Consider the following 18,005-nt stretch of genomic DNA (forward strand, 5'->3'; position numbering starts at 1 on the left):
AGTCCCTTTAAAATTCGACAAATTACTTGGTGACGTTAGAACAATACTCCACACCACTTCCGTTGTAACACTCCTATTATCTTTTAAAAATCAACGTAAAAATGATAGGTCTCACTTTTTAACTAATAGAAAACAAGTCTTCCCTCAGGAGCACCAAATAATTTTCTCCAACAATTCCATGATCTATCCATATTGCAGATGTGATCTCTCATAAGGACAACAAAGTACGTCTTAGTATTAATGTCCTTAGTAATGCAACTCTCAAAAATGGCATTAGGGGCAATATAGCATCTACAAACAGAGTAATGATAGATGTCCATCTCTCCATATGCTCAATTATCTAACCTTCTGATTCACCTAGAAGATATAATAACATCTCTATACATGCCAGTAACATTATATAGCTAGCATGCCTTACACGTTTCTATATCCAATCTATATTTACAACAAAACCTGCATATCATGTCGTGTGTAGAATGGACTATACAAAACACCTATGGAGGTAATCCCAAGGAATGTAGTTCCCAAGGATAGAGGAAATGGTACGGAGATACATACTTATACTTACTCTTTGTTTTTGGAGGAGCGGTCCTTACTCTGTCCACCAAGAATACGTGAGATCTGTAGACCTCTGCTAAACGCTTGATTGAACAACATCCGAGTTTGGAATTCTGACACAAACGGGAACCAAGCCAAGAATGCAACAGGAGTAAAAAGAAGCAAACCCATGATTATTTCATAACCACGAGCAAGTGTCCGAACAGATGACCAGATTCCAGTATGTTTAACCACAGGCTTCAAAGCTTGTGCAATCTTCCAAGAAAGAAAAAATAAGTTAAAAACATAAATTATATATATAATTACAAGAATGTCCACAGAAATTTGTGCAATACTGAAATCAAAGGAGCAATATTATAAAACAGGGGCATTAACTCACCAGAAGCAAACCCCATCCAGTTGGCAAGAAAGCAAGAATGCATACTATGACATCCCTAAATGTCATATGGGGAAGTACTATCAAAAGAATAACAGAAGCGACAAATGTCATGAAGATTAGGCCTTTGATCAATCTAAACACAAGCTGGAAGTCTGCACTAAATTTTCTCCTTCCAACAGACACAGCCTGCAAAATTTGACGGGGATTGAAGAAAAGCATGCATTTATGTATTATAATTAATTAAAATTATGAAGGCTCATGCAAACCAAATCAGAGAATTGCAATATAATAAAAGTTATAATACATGTGCGATGATGATATTTGGACAAGACATAAATAACGTAAGCTTATGAATTCTGAAATAACAACAAAAACCCAGTGGTTAAGACTGTTTTACATAGCAAAGCAAATTAAGTAAATACATGATGAAGAAAAAAAATCTCAAAACAGCAATCTAGAAACTCAGTAAGTCCTAATACAAACATGCAGCACATAATGTGTCTAACCAAACTCGTCGTGAAAACCACTCTTATTCTACATTACACTGACTTGGGAGCGAGTATCGGGTGCGGGTGCATATTTAAAGGTCAGACACCTCAAAACTAAAAATGAAGGATACGTGGATACGAATCCAAATTTGAATACGGATATGGGGTACCGTCAAATAATTGTTTCTTAAATATATATTTTATATAAACATATGTTCTAATTTTTTATTGTTTTATATTTTTATATATATTATTTCTTAAAAGTTGATTCAATAATCTTTTTATATATAATTTATGGACCAAATATATAAATTAACCACATAACAGCCCATGACATTATAAGATTTGTTGCCCAAAATTTTAGTAGGCCCAAATTTTTAGTTTATCTATTTGGTTCAGCCCAATTTTTTTTTAAAAAAAAAATTATAAAAATAATAAAATAGAGTGATGGAACATAAAGAATAAGGCAGATCAAAAGGCAGATTGATGTCAGTGGGATGGGAGAGAAAGAGAGCAAGAGCGAGAGAGAGAGAGAGAGAGGGGGAGGGGGGGCTTACGGTTGTGCTCGTCGAAGACGAAGACGACGTCGAAGTCGAAGGGCACTAGACGAAGTCGAAGTCGAAGTCGACAAAGACAGACAAAATCGAAGGACGCAACGAGAGGGATCGAAGTCGGTGACAGAGGGATCGATGTCTTCACCCTTTCGAAACCAAGTTCTTTCCTTGCTCTCTCCTCTTTTGTTTCTTCTACTGTATCCATTTATAAAGAGCCGTATCCCGCACCCGTACCCATGTCAACACGGGTACCTCACAAAAAACAAAGAATCCATGTAATGTAGCTCTTATTGTTTCAACAAATCCTCTGCTGATAGTATGGGTAGGTATCGACTAGGCCAGGAAGTTGCACTTCATATAGTAACAACACGTGGCATCTCAAGCCAATCTCAGCCCGACATTAGGCTTAATATAGTCATCCAAGCCTGACCCCAAAAAGCTTCTAAAACCCAAATAGAATTCATTTGTAAATAATATTGGGTCTTTCAAAAAATATCTGAATTTAAGCCATAAAAGAAGCACATATATATTTTTCTTGCTTTTTTTAGTTCCTAGTTTATTATATAAATAAATATTATAAAAATTAAAACTAATATTTCATAAATGGGCAGATTGGATGGGGCCAGTCTAGAATTCCTCATCACAAGCCCAACCCGAAAAATACATGGGCTCAAAAGCTTAGTATAGCCTGACCCTATGGGCCAAAGTACTTATTCCAACCTCAAAAATATCAGATTTTGTAGTGGAAGCTCAAGTCAAAAATCAAAGTGAAAGTTGAGAATCTCTTCGCCTCACTCTCGACTTAGTCACATGCAACCACGCTTTCAACCTGACCAATTCTCCTATCTGTGCCATCTTACCAAAAAAGAGTACGGTCTTTCTGATAAGAGAAGAAGCATAACTACCTTGTAGACCTTCTAGAAAGTAGCTTATGGATGGAACATACCCAATCAATATGAGCCTGTCCAAAACTTGCCATTCCCCTGGAAGAAACTTCCCCTGCCTATTCCAATTTGATGATATACAGGTAGAATTGCTAGGAGAGAGGACAATGTACAGTTAGAATGGCAAGGAGAGAGGAGAAAGTACAAGGAAAAGGAAGGAGAGAAAATGAGAGAATGAATGAAAGTCACACTTATTTTTCTCTCCCTTATCACTTGTATTTTATACTTCAATAGTCCAAATAACAAAAAATACCATTACACAACAGGACATATTACACTCACTCAAGTTGATGAATAGATCTCTCACGCCCAACTTGAAAATAATGAGATTAAGCCTTTATTGAATATGTCAGCCAACTGATCTTCTGATCTCACAAAGGGCATACAAACTAAACCCTTAAGCAACTATTTCTTGATTTCAACCTCAATGTGCTCGACTTGTCATGCTTAATTGAATTGCAGGTAATATTGAAGGTGGCCTTATTGTCACAATACAATTTCATACATCTATCATCACATATACCAAATCGCCCAGTAAACTTGAAGCCATATAAGCTCACAAACTAAATGAGTCATAGCCTTGTACTGTCTTCGCACTATATCTAACCACCACTGAATGTTTCTTGCTTTGCCTCATAACTAGATTCCATCTTAAAAATGGGGAGTAGCTTGAAGTAGATTGTATGTCATCAACTAAACCAACCTAGTCAGTATCAGTAAAAATCTCCAACCTCACGAGACTAAGTTTGGACAACAAGATTCCTTTCAAGTTTCCCTATAGCTGACTTGAGGTTTTCAAAATATGATAAATAGCGTCAAGGTAAATTGTGTGAGGAACATCATGGATAAATTGGTTGACAACTTGCACTACATGTGCAATAATCTGGTTATGAGAGATGTATCAGTTCATTACAAGTCTTTGGTACATTTCCTTTTCCACGGAATCACGCCACCAGTACTAAGTTGATGATTAGCCTCAATAGGCAAATCTACTGGTCTATAACCCAACATACATGTCTCCTAAACGAATCTAAAACGCACTTCCTCTAGATACAGATGCTCGTCAGATTTGACCACCTCAATCCCAAGAAAATATCTCAATAAACCGAAGTTATTTTGAACTAATTGGCTAAAAGTGCTTTGAGTTGGGACACTTCCTCCACATATAAAATCTATGTCATCCACATATACAATAACAGTGATCTTATCACTAACTCATCTAAAGAAGATAGCACGATCTGCATGACTTTGCCTGTATCTAATCCTCAACACAGCACCCATTTACTACCCACTGGTCTTTTCCCAGCTGAAAGATAAACTAACTCGCAAATGTCATTCTTTCCCAGAGCACTCATCTCTTCTACCATAACTTCTTTCCATTTAGAGTAAGTGAGAGCTTCCTTCCAACCTTACAGAATAAGCACCAAAAAAAAAAGCCAAGGACGAAATTAAGGTACAACAATATGACAGAGATAAGGAACTATATGTAATAAAGTTAAATATAGGATGTCATTTGCAAGTTCTAACACCCTTTCCAAGAGCACTAGGAAGATTAGAATCATCAACATCAAGATTGCCGCTTATAGGGGTAACAACAAGATAATCATTACCTAAAGACTCAGAGGAAGGATCAGAAATCCTAACAGTAATTTTTTAAATTCTACTAAAATCCTAATAATAAATCTACCAATTACACTCGTGCCACCAAAAAGTCTTTGGTCCATGCAATGGACCCACGGGTGTCATCCTAGACTTCCAAAGCCGATAAATGGGCTTCCATCCAATCAAGGGTCACGCCATAGCTAGGTGATGCTTCAATACCTCCAGTTGGCATAGTAGCAAATTCAAGAAACAAACAACTTGGAATAAGGCAAGATCTAAGATTTTCAGAAAAAAATTATTATACCAAATTAAGCTTTGCTACCAAGTTAAATTGCTAACAGAAAGAAATGTAGGAGTGAGAGGAAAGAATGAGAGTCACACATAGGTTTCTCTCCGCTATCACTTGTATTTATGCTAAAATAGTGCAGAGTACAAAAATACCTTCACACAGCCTGACATATTACATGACATATACAAGTATGCACACAAGTATAGTTATAAGGAGATTAAAGGCACTGTTATTTTATGTTTATTTTTGAAAGCACCGACAAGAGGCATAAGAAATAACAAGATGCCTCTTTCTTTCACAACGTAAACCTAGTCGATAGCCTCAAATGTGATATTAAGAGAAGAAATATTAAAGATTTTCTCAAACAAGAAAAACTCAATTCTAAAATAAAACTAAATGAATGAAGAATTTCAAAACTCACCTTCATCACAAACAATATTACCAAGATCACAACCCATGATAGACCATAAACCTGTAGACCCATTGAAAATTAAGTCAATTTAATTGCCAATTACGTCTACAAGAATGAATTTTTTCAAATACACATTAAAGTAAAATGAGGAGAAGAAAATACCAGAACATTTTGGGTTTTCCTTGTAAGGCTCAGGTGATATACAAGTCCATACTGATAGATGAAAAAGCGCATAGACAACAAAATCTCACAAATGATACCACGCATCCCAGAATTACGAAGATGCTCTTGTTCTGTTTCCCACCATGATTCCCAACTCTTTTCAGGATGCACACCAATTCCTCCACGGTTGTTTATCCACTTATTCCAATCTGTCCAGTCATCAACAATTTTTTGCCACTCAAACCCCGAGGGATTGAAGAGAAAGGGAGCAAAAAGCCATGTCCCCACCATGAACCACATTGATATAGTAATCAGTATGTATGGAACTGCACCTCTATAAGATTGACCAAAAATTTCGTACACAATAAGTAAAATCATCAATTCAATTCCCTTGACAAAGTGACTCCGGGAGTACAGCCTATAGTTCTCAGCGAACTTCGCGTGGAACACAACGAAGCCACGACCTGTACCTCTGTATTGTGCACCACCATGAAGCAAAGTTCTTCCATAGTAATGGGTCTTTGTTCCAAGAGAAAATGTAAAAAATACAGAAGCCAACTGTAGTTGCATCAGTACAAAATCACTCAATGCATTCCGGAAACCCTTCTCAAGCCCTATTTCCATCATCATAGGCAATGCCATCAAGAATCCAATTTGCACAATAGACTGAGAAGCAAGAGCTGCTTGGAGGGCCTTGTTGTCCCGAATAGCTGGTACCGTACTCAATCCTTCTTCAAGCCCACTGAGAACTAGATAAAGGCGACCGTAGAGAAATACATAGATTGTAAGCACAGATAGCTGCCAAAGAAGAACCTTACTGATCAGACAATTATAAGAGATCATAAAAATATGGAGTAAAGAAAGCATGGTTCATATCATACCAAGGTGCTGAAATAGAAACCCACAGTTGTGAAATAACACGACAACATTCGGAAGAAATCAAACCGGTGGCCAAGTCTATATATGTCACGACTCATCGTCTGTTCACCATTGCCATTGGCTATCTTTGCCTCAAACATCGATATCTGGTTAAGGCCCACATCCCTTCCTTTACCAACTTGCATGTATTCATGATGAGTAACATTGCCTCCACGTAGCGTAGAATTGAAACCTGCACATCATGGAAGTACAGAAAATATGCATGATGAAGCTGAAACCATGTTCATAAAATAAAATAAAAGAGAAAGTGAAGGGAAAAAGTCCTAAAGCAATGACAATGCCTGCAAATATGTCTTCACTTAGGTTGATGGTTTTGGAAGCTTTGCTGACACCCCCTCTGGTCAGGTGAAAGAGTCTATCAAACACATCTGGATGCCCATAGTGGAAGCGAACCCTAAATGAGCACAGAAAGAGAATGTTATGAACATTTAGCGCATCAAACATCAATGAACAAAGTAAATAACCACAATATATAAGAACCCAACTCAACAATGAGTGAGAAACGGTATGACCTTAATGAAAACAAGAAAAATGACTACATTTTGAATGTTGTCTTCTAGAAAACATAAGTTATATGACCAACATTCATGTGAATAACTTCGAGTCACTCATTTCTCGTGTTGTGTCATTCTATTCAATCTCATGCCGTATTTTACCTTGAACTAATAATTAGATACCATCATTCATCATCATTTGCTTGAGAAATAATACATAGTTAATTTTTGGGCAAAATCCACTATACCCCCTTGTGGATTAAAATGCAAAAAAAAAAAAAAAAATTTTTTTTTTTTGGATTGCCACTGAAGTGTCTGGATCAAAGGCCAACTAATCCCCAGGGGTGCACAAGCCCTCGGTAAAGAGTTTCCCCCAAGTGCATCACCGTTAATTCAAGGGTTTTTCCCAGTCCGATGGCCCCAAGGAATTGTTAGCACCTAAGAGGTTTCGATCCTTGAACCTTGGAGGGAGCACACCCCCAAAACCCAAGGCCTTGCCACTAGGCCAACCCTTGGGGTTTTGGATTAACATGCAATTTTAACACTATTAAATGTTTAATTAGGGTTTCATGAATGCTTATAAATAGCCATTATGTATAAAAAAAAATTAGTTTTGGCATTAAGAATATTAAGTAGGTTGTCTTCTGTGATTAGGGTTGTGGTTCTTTTGTTCTTATTCCTCTATTCTTATTCTTCTTGATATTTTTTGTTTTCTGGTTCTGGGATTAATTGAAACAAATTCTTAATAGTCGTTCATAATTTGGTATCAGAGCCACACTTTGATCCGTTGATTCACAACCATCCATCTTCAATACCACCGCTGATTGTTGCTTGTTGCCCATCAATCAGAGGATTCGTTTCAGCGGCTTCACCCAAATTCACAGCAAATGCCCTACCTCATCTACTTCTACCTCGTTGAGCCACAGCAACTCTAGTGCAGAATCGATGAAGAATGGTTTAAAAGACACTGCTTTTACAGCAGTTGTGATTTCCAGCTACAGCACAAACAGCACCGAAATCTCATGAAAAGAGAACTGAACTAGTCAACTCGATAGCACTCAAACCAGTCAGTTCAAAGCAGTCATTCAAACTCAATTCAATTAACAAGAATTGGAAGACAACAGAACTCGAGCATAAAGCAGAGTAGTCAACAGAACTGAACTAAAGTCAATGAAGTCAACTCATATCAAATCAAAGCACCAAGTCAAGACATTAGAAAAATCACAAAACTCGTACGACTTCCAGCTAAGTCAATACACTCACAACACTTTGGTTGGGTGTTCCATCGAACAACATGAACTCAGCTGTAATGTGCAGATCGAAGTCAGAAAGTGAGACTCGAAATCAGATTCTGAAACGAAATATCGACTCACAGCACAGTACTAGTCAACATCGTTTGTGATACCTTACCAATTATAGAACTAAAATCGCAATTCGCTTTCAACTCCAAATCGCAGAAGCTAGGGTTTTGATCTCAGTCACAAACATTCAGCTAGGGTTCGTCAAAGATTGATTGCGATGTTCGCCCCGATCAAGACAAACTTCAATTATGAGTTCTTACATCTTCAACTACAGAATCAACAAATTTGAGATGTTTCGAAGTCACCACAGAGGCTTGCAACTAGAATGTTGAGGTACATTCATGAGTTTCAATTGCAAGTTAGGGTTGCTGAAGACTGCAAACTATGAACTGAATGAAATCTCTTCTTCAATCCACAAATGATGCATCAAAATAGGGACAGAGAATCTAGATCTTGTGCTCTGATATGGAATCAAGAGTCCAAAGAGAGAAGAAATCTTAGAGAGAAAATGCCCAATAGGATTCAAAGGCAGAGCTCTGGATATACAATATCAAAAATGATCAAAAGCTAGTTAGGAGGTCGCTGCACCCCTATTTATAGGCAACTAACACAACACCCAACTAACATAACAACTAACTACTCATATCTACTTGCATCATTATCTCACATAAAGAAACCTCGAACTATGATAAGAATTCGTACATAACCAACAAATTATCCCCAGGGGCACACACCTAGAACCTGTCTGAATGCAAAATACAACCATATCAATGCGGATATATAGCAGGTCAAACTTAAAATCTTACTTCAAGGGATTAGCCAACAATCTCTGTCCAATTGTTACAAAGCTATTCTCTTGAATTGACATGAACCATGCAAGAGAAGAAACACTGCACAAATCAAAACACACAAAAAATTGATTGTGATGAACCACAGAATGTACTTAGTAATATCTGTGCATGTGTAGCAACTAGAGTTTAATACCAGATCTACAACAAAAATCTGTATACCTGCCAGTGAATATATGCTCTCTAAGTCCTAGTATTGTTGGATTCCTCACTCCTTGCTTTGTAAGAAATTCTTGCAACAAGTTCCTCATTTTAAAGGCTTCTTCCATGTAGTTATCCTATTAATGAGCATTTAATGATCTTACTTCAGGCATAGAGATCATCATTTCCATTATTTATACACAGATATATTTAAGATAGTACCTGGTTCATATCTATCGTTTGCAAGCCTTCTCCACGTGTGAATATTATGGCATGATTTTGATTTTCTGGTTTTCCTTCACCCAATATAGCAGGTCCTGGAAGTTTTATCCGATAGATTACCTGAATGAGGAAATTTGAACAACTGTCACAAATCATAATAATGTAATGCCAAGTAACATAAAAACGGTGACAGTTCACTGATAAATTTTACATAGATCAGTATATAATAGATTGCAATCTCACAACTACAAAGCAAAGAAAAGAATGGGACTTTTACACTGTTGTCAGTGACAATGACAATAAAATGCACCACAAGAAAATGCGGGTGTTCGAAATGCATGTCTTTCTATATGTTGCCACCATTTCAAGCTCAAAATTGAAACAGTAATGTAATCTACTTAAAATTCAAAAATCCTTGGTGAACCCTAACAACCAAGTAGAAATATCATATGATCCCAATTAACTTCCAAAAAGCAAGACATCTAGGTAAGCCAGCTTACAAAATCCCATTATGTTTCAACCAATGCTGGGAAAAGACAAAAAAAAACAAAAACAAAAAAAATGCATTTTAGAGATTCATCCCATGTTCGAGTTTGAACTACCTAAAATATTTAGATCTTATCATCTTACCAAAGTTTTTAAAGGTGAATGCGTAACACGAGGCAATTTATCTCTCATAAGGCAAGGAGTAAGCCTTAAGGCTTCAAGGCATAAGCATTTTGAATTTTGAACTTTTATATATAGTAAATAAATTAAATATTTTTAAATAGTAAAAAGTATAAAAACATAAATATAGAAGTGTAAATACTTTTTCTCCTTGTGGTGTCAAACATTTCACAGCAAGGAGAAGCTTGCCCTCATTGAAAGGGAATTGACAATCTAAGCTTTAGTGATCGAGCTTCTCATGTGAGACCTAACTTTGTTTTTTTCCTCAATGGTTATTATATGTGGCATATAGTTTCAAAGGAAGCTTTTATAATTTTTTTATTTTTTATGTTTAAGCCATCTACTAGACTAAGTTTTAACAAGATATGTGTACTCCTCACATGCTTGTGCACAAAAGGCGTACAAGGCACACCTAAGGCACATATCTCATATTGTGATGCGTAAGCCTTTCGAAAGTATAGCCTAAAAATCAAAGCCTTGATGCTTGTTAACTTAGCCTTTCCTCGAGGCGAGCCTCAATAAAGCCTTTTAAGACTTTGGATCTTACATACAAAATATATATATTGTAAAAAAAAGTTTTGTTTTTCATATGCAAAATAATATATTGTAAGCTTTGGAGCGAGGTCAAATAGAAGAGTCTCTAAGGTTGGGAGTGCCTAGGGGAACATTTATGTTTAATTTATATACAAAATATATAATATATTGTAAAATATATAATATATTGGAAGATTTTCTTTTTCTTTTCTTTAAAACTAAATTGTGATACCACTTAAATTATTAGACATTAGCTTATTAAATTCTCATTATAACAGTAACAATTCACCACATATAACATATATTTTTATTCCTCAGCCCTCTTAGAACCCAAATTGAAAGATTTATAATAAAAAAAATCTTCATAGTTTAATTCTTAATAGGAAAACCAAAATCTAAGATAAATATTATTTCTCAACATATTTTCTTTTGCCTTAGTAGCTCTACTTTTCTTTCTCTGAGATTCATATGTATAATAGCTTCCTCCACTCCAGTTGGAACTGTGATTGTATCTCAACAGGAAATCAGTTCTCATAAAATTCTTACCCCGAACCGCAGATCACACGGTTCTAGGGCAGAAACATCACCCTCAGGAGGTGATTCATGCAATTAAATTTAGATTGGCTCAGTTCAATGTGTGCATCTCTCGTACCTGGTCTAGGCTTTGACCTGGCTCAGATGAGTCAACAGACTTTGGTACTGCCTTCACAAGAGCTGAATAATAAACCTTCTCAACCGTCTTTTTGGTTTTATCTTTGCTAGTTTCTTCTACCTCATCGACATAAGCTACGCGAAGAGATGGATACCTGCCACAAGAAATTAGGGAGATGGATACCACAATTCTATACTATAGCAATAAACAAAACAAGTAACACAATTTTAGAGACATACGTTGTCATAAGCCTCAAAATGCCTTGGGCACGGGCATCACCAGATCGTTTCTGAACGCCATATTGCTGGCATGACACGACATATGTGAACTTCATATCAGCTACTGCTTGACATTGTGCCAACAATGACCTGTCATCCCTTAGTAGTTCCTCAGTATTTGATGCAGCAGCCTTATATCCTTTCATCAACTCTGCAGAAAAGCAGCAACATACACACAAATAGCAATGAAATTTTAATTACCATACAAATGATTAAAGATATATCACAATTCTTTCAGTAAGTACCTTCGTCCTTTGCCATATCAAGGAAAGCCTGAAGTTCAAAGGCCTGCCGAAAGTACATCATGCCTCGTACTTATTTGTCAAACATGGAGTTAGAACATGAGTAGAAAACTTATCATCTGAAGGAATAAATAATCTGCAAAGATTTTGAAGTAAAAATAAATCTTATACCAGTTTTGGTCAATGTCTGGCCTCTATATGAGGCCCATAGACAAAGTTTTTCTTCCAGTTCTGGATTTCCTTTTATTTCTTCCTCACTTCCGCATTCGATCCGTTCAAGAAAATTGGTCCATTCATCTGTATATTGCAACTTCATTCAGAATTAAAGGACTGAAACTTAATGATGAAAACATATCATAATGCATAATAGCTCACAAGTTGACAACCAAATAAGAAGCCCAACCTGGAAAAATTTTTTGCAAGTAGAATAGGATAGATACACCATCTTCATTTTGCTTTTCCAGGTGATTCATGGAAAAAAGGACATCCTCATTAAAGTACGGAGTTAGGACACTATAAGAAAAATTACAAGTATGTAAATTGGTATGTGATACTTAAGATTTACCCAAGAGAAGTAAAATAAATAAACAAGAGAAAAAGAAAAATGAAAAAAATAAGCCAAACTAAAGAACAAAAGAATCCTTCCTCCCATCTACGCAAACACATTATTATGCATGCTAATCAAAATCCCACTACTAAAAAGCTAGGCCTAAGGAGGTGAACTCTGGGGCGAGCTGTAAACTCAGGCATCTCTTGTCGGTGCCTTTCGGGCTTAATTGATATATGTGATTGGTAGGTGATTGCAAGTATCCAGTGTTTACTTTGCAATGGTGGGCCCAACAGGCCTTTGGGGAGATTGCTTGACATACAATAAATAAATAAATAAATCATAAAATATAAGTATAAAATAAAATCATTTGCCAGAGTTGGCTAGATTCCATCATCGACTGTTACTTACAAAACTTCAAAATGGAATGACTCCCTGTCAATCGTTGTTACATTGTCCTCATGTTTGACTTTTCTAAGATGCAATTTAATTCAACTTCCGCCTAGAGTTATGGTTTTACTAACAATGCTAAGGATGCCACTGCCAGCCGATGGACCCCATCCTTTTTGTCCTTTTTCAGTGAGAAGATTTCTCTCTAATTACTGATTTTTGTATGATTCTGCAGTCCATTATAGGTAAAAGTTTTCACAAGTTCAGCCTATCTTAGCACTAGCAGATTAGCAACTAGGAAACTGCTAGGCAGCAAGAGTGCTTTAAACACGACGAAATTATAAGCAACAGTGAAACATTAAGTGTCCAGGTATTTCTGTACATGCAATGAGAAAACTAAAAAATGTTTTGAGATTTTACTAGGCAAAGAACATTGATACATTGTCAAAATGCCAATGTACCAATATGACATTTTAGATCCAATTAGTGGGAATCTCTAAAGCATGAGGGTGCTAATACCATAATAGGCATAAAAAAGAGAAGTAAAAGACCTAAGTATTATCCACAAAAGAGGGCAAAGCCCGTTTTACATAGATTTTGAGGGTGTGATCTGAACAAGCTATTGGGTCATTACATCCATCTGTCACGATTGAGCTCAAGGTATTGGGCCAATTTTTTCCAACAAGATTTCCTTTTGAGCAAAAGGTTAAAATAAATGCATGATTAAGATTTTCCCTCTGCCCTCTTGAATTAATACTCATTGTTGGTTTTAAATTACAGGAATTCATTATTCTTGTCTATTATATGTCTTCAATCTTCATTGTCGTAAATCATACAACCATCTCTTGACCTAGGTCATAATTTGAAACCTTAAGAGGTAGTCTAAATTGATGTTTTAGTGGACATTACAAAAGCTTTCTTGTTTTGTCACCTGAAGAATGAACATTCATCTCTAAAAACATTTACAATTTCTCACAAATGAAAAAAAAAAAAAAAAAAAAATTGATAGACTTTTTTGATAAAGATATAAAGGTAAGTAAGAGTACAATGAGACATCCTTCGAGTTTAAAGAAAAACAAAAATAAACAAATAAGGTACCTATGAAGTGTTTAATAACCAAAAACAAGTCGACAAATATCAATTTATGTACTTTCCTTTCGTCCAGTCTGCCACATCTTTTGAAGAACAAAGTAGAGTTTGAGTTGTACAATGGAAAGGTAGCTAGGCCAAGTACCGAGATTCTAGAAGGGAGTCACATCCATATCGTACTAGTATCAAATACTAATACTCCTCAGATAAACGTATCTAATACTTGATATTAATTTTCTTTAATTTTGATGAGTATCAGATCCTTTCGAAAACTCTAGATCAAGTATCCAAACTATTATGGAATTGAGATTGTAATACTTTTTGTGTAGTATTGGAATATAATTATTAGAATAAATACCATAATAGTTTTTCAATACTTTTTCTTATTTCTTACATAATAAGTAAACTTCGAAATAATAGTACCTTAATTCTTTAGAATTTAATCGATTAATGTATCCTTAATGTGTCATACATGTGTCCCATATTCTAAGAAGCACAGACACTCTACGGACACGACACTCTACGGACACTCTTAATCCGACACTTCTTTAACGTGTCTTAATTAACTCTGACACTCTGTGAACACTCTTAAGAAGCGTGTCCAGCACTTCTTCAATGTGTCTTAATTAAAAATGTAAATTCATAATATCAGACACTTTACAAGCACTTCTCGGACACTTTGGTGACACTTCTTGAACTATCTGAATGCAACTTATTCACTTTAATATGTTATATTGGGTAAATTACAAATACACCCCTTGAGGTATTCTTAAAATAAAAATTGCCCATTGTGGTTTTAGAAATTACATTCCACCCCTTGAAGTTACTAATTTCATGAAAAATAGCCCCTTCTATTAATAAATCATCAAGTCAATTAACAATTTTTAATGATGTCATAAATTTATTTCAATTAATAATTCAAGCAATTTTATTATCGTATAGAAAAACAGTTAGGAATTTCATTCTTTCAATTAATTCTGTTAAATAAATAAAAAAATCTGACAATGATTTGTAATTTTCCAAAGGCAACTCGTATTTTAAACAAACCTCAGAAGGTGTATTTGTAATTTACCCTAATATGTTTTGAAACACTTATAAGATGAATGATGAATACATCATGTGTATTTCTATATTCTAAAATTGTTTTGCATTCTTTAGATTGTAATAATTGTTATGTGAATGATATTTTGATGTTTAATTTTAATATTAATTAGTGTTATGTTTTCTTTTTATTCAAATAAACTATTCATATATTTTGAATATAAAATAAATTTATAAAAATATAAATTATTAATGTGTCTCAAACATGTGTCCCCTATAGTTTTTGGAAATTGATGTGTCAGCGTGTCAATGTTGTGTCACGTGTCCGTGTAGAAAGTAAACTTGCAAGAATATATATATATATAATACTAACATCAGATTTTAACAATTAAATAAGCAAGTAAATTTGCATACAACACTTTTGTATTTAACACTTCTGAAAAGAGAAGCACAATGGCAATACAAATAAATAAACTTGATATTGGAATAATTTTTTATAGGACCCCCTAAAAAATGTAAAATGATTACTTAAACTAATATCTAATTCCTAACTTTTTTGAGCCTACGTATATTTAAATTACTCAAAATTAAATTTTTTGAGCCTACTTAAGTTTTTTATAGGACCCCCTAAACCATTATTTGAGCCTACCTAGTACCTACACAAATTTACAATACTAAAAATTATTATAAAAAAAAATAAACAAAACCCCAATGTATCCTAGGCGTACAAGTATTTTATTTCTTTTAGGTTTTTCATATTTGTATCATATTGTATCCATATTCATGCTTCATAGCTAGGTACCCAAACGAATAATGAAACAACACTTACAAGTACCCACTACCAAAAGGAATAGACTCCCCCCATGCAACTCATCCTTGAGCAATGCTCAAGGTGCATCGAACTAGAGCCTAATTAGGGAGAATTTGATAAGAGTTTAACTAAAACTAGATGCTAAAATCAGAAAATTAAGCAAATTTCCCCCCATTTTACACCATCTAGTAGATGTGATACACCTAATCATTTGCAATATTGACATATTTGCTACTAGAATGATATCAGGGAACCAACTACCAGTGCAAATTAAACCATTAAAAGTCATGGCCTTACTAGGTCAATTGTTGTTTCTTGCTAATTAAGCTTGTAAGTAGTGAACTTAGTCATCCGATTGCAATTGGACTTTTGGGAACTAAACTGCCATTTGGTTCTGTTATTTTATCTTCATGAAAGCATGCTAACGTTTAGTTCATTCCAAACAGGAGCAAGAGAGTAGTTAGCTTAAAGTGTCAATGAACTTGATGGTATGGAAGTATTCACACTTCAATATCATTGAGAAGATGAAATTGCAAACGATTGATAATGGTCATGGTTTCTACTGAGCTTTTGTATTTAGATCAAGAAGTCCATGCATCTCATTTTGAAACATGCTCTAACCATTACAGCCCCCTTTCAGTGATCCTTTATATCTGAACACTCCCTCTCACTTCAGGTCCTGCTTGGTAGAGCTGTGGGAAAGTGCTTATAGCTTATGCCTTAACAGCTTATAACTTATAACTATGAACATAAGCTGATTTCTGACTTATAAACTAAGCATCTCCTACCTCACTCAAAGAATAAGCTGATTTCTAACTTACAAAAAGCTATAAGCTGCATTGTTAAGCTATAAGCTGCATTGTTAAGCTAAACCAAACACATCAAAATAGCTTAAATTAAGCTGAAAGCTGAAATAAGCAGCTTTTAAGCTGCACCAAACAGGCACAGTGACTTGCTTTCACAGCCACTTTATTGTGCATCGACACCTATCAACACAAGGACCTAGTACCGTGAACATAAGATGGATCATACATGAGGATCATGTTTTTCTGTTACATTTTGGAAGAATGTTACGTAACTTTAGATGAATGTTAAATTGTTTATCGGATGTACTTCTGAATTTTTGTTTTGGATGGACATCAAACAATTTTGGATTTACTTTGTATATAATATTTTGGTTTGTATGTGTAAGAAATAATGTATAGAGAAAGAGAGAGAATAAATTGTATGTATTATTATTGATTGATATATTGATATCTATTACAATGATTCATGATTCCTATATATAGAAGAGGGTGAGTGTGTAGTAGGTAAGGAGTAGGTGAAGTGGAGGTGGTAGTGGTGTAGTGGGTTAGGTTTAGTGGAGTAGGTGAGGTGGTAGTGGTGTAGTGGGTTAGGTTTAGTGGAGTAGGTTTAAGTGGGTGAAGTAGGTGGAGAGTAGGTGGATTTTAACAGCCCCCCGCAAACTCAAGGGGGATAGGAACTAACCAACTTGAGTTTGGAGAGAGTAACAAAACAAGAAAATACATAAAAATAAAAGAGGATAAGAGACACTGTATGGTCGTGTCAGACCATTGGTGAAGACACTGGATGGTGGTGTCATAACGTTGTAAAGGACACTGTATGGGGGTGTCATAACCATGTAGAGGACACTGTATGGTGGTGTCATAACGGTGTAGAGGACACTGGATGGCGGTGTCAGACCGATGTAGAAGACAGTTTATGGGGTCATGTCGGACCGTTGTAGCAGACAATGTTGTGACAGTTGTGGTGACAGTTTACGGAGTCTTGCTGGACCCTTGTAGAACCTAACCGGAATCAATGTCGGGACAGTTTACAGAGTCTTGTCGGACCCATGAAGGAGCTAACCGGAATCAATGTCGGGACAGTTTACAGAGTCTTGTCGGACCCTTGTAGAAACTAACCGGAATCTATGTCGGGACAGTTTACAGAGTCTTGTCGGACCCATAAAAGAGCTAACCGGAATCAATGTCGGGACAGTTTACAGAGTCTTGTCGGACCCATAAAGGAGCTAACCGGAATCAATGTCGGGACAGTTTACAGAGTCTTGTCGGACCCTTGGAAAAGCTAACCGGAATCAAATGTCGGGACAGTTTACAGAGTCTTGTCGGACCCCTAAAAAGTCGCACCCTCAAAAGGTGTGCCCAATCTTTCAAAAGGCGTGCCATCAAAAGGCATGCCCAATCCATAAAAAGGCGTGCCATCAAAAGGCGTGCCCAATCCATAAAAAGACGTGCCATCAAAAGGCGAGCCCAAGTCATAAAAAGATGTGCCGGACATGATGGCGAGGCACGTGAGTGCCTTGACTGGCGTGCCCGTTTGTCATCTGGCGTCAAGTGGCGCGCGATACGCGTGGCTGCCTCGCTATTTAACCAAGGTTGATGCTGAGGCTGAGGCAGAC

The 18,005-nt window shown here is 35.9% G+C and overlaps 1 protein-coding gene and 1 long non-coding RNA gene across 2 annotated transcripts in view; one reads left to right on the forward strand and one right to left on the reverse strand.

Moving 5' to 3' along the window:
- Window positions 1-211: 211 nt before the first annotated feature.
- Window positions 212-18,005, reverse strand: part of GSL03 (glucan synthase-like 3) — a 65,262-nt gene continuing 47,468 nt past the window's right edge. Inside the window, exons 30-43 of the mRNA XM_082869174.1 lie at window positions 12,109-12,218; window positions 11,877-12,002; window positions 11,709-11,777; window positions 11,425-11,614; window positions 11,186-11,339; window positions 9,334-9,453; window positions 9,133-9,248; window positions 8,929-9,012; window positions 6,609-6,721; window positions 6,270-6,499; window positions 5,389-6,186; window positions 5,236-5,286; window positions 938-1,123; window positions 212-813 (exon numbers count right to left, since the gene is read on the reverse strand). Coding sequence (XP_082725300.1) covers window positions 565-813; window positions 938-1,123; window positions 5,236-5,286; window positions 5,389-6,186; window positions 6,270-6,499; window positions 6,609-6,721; window positions 8,929-9,012; window positions 9,133-9,248; window positions 9,334-9,453; window positions 11,186-11,339; window positions 11,425-11,614; window positions 11,709-11,777; window positions 11,877-12,002; window positions 12,109-12,218 — 2,596 coding nt within the window. The 3' untranslated portion in view covers window positions 212-564. The remainder of the gene's footprint in view (window positions 814-937; window positions 1,124-5,235; window positions 5,287-5,388; window positions 6,187-6,269; window positions 6,500-6,608; window positions 6,722-8,928; window positions 9,013-9,132; window positions 9,249-9,333; window positions 9,454-11,185; window positions 11,340-11,424; window positions 11,615-11,708; window positions 11,778-11,876; window positions 12,003-12,108; window positions 12,219-18,005) is intronic.
- LOC145790710 (uncharacterized) lies at window positions 16,821-17,136 on the forward strand. Its single transcript, XR_014329700.1, has 2 exons — window positions 16,821-16,915; window positions 16,958-17,136. It is a non-coding gene; the product is annotated as an uncharacterized LOC145790710 (long non-coding RNA).

The sequence above is a fragment of the Camellia sinensis genome, chromosome 5 (genome assembly GCF_055761805.1).
Source record: "Camellia sinensis isolate YWXY chromosome 5, ASM5576180v1, whole genome shotgun sequence".
NCBI lineage: Eukaryota > Viridiplantae > Streptophyta > Magnoliopsida > Ericales > Theaceae > Camellia > Camellia sinensis.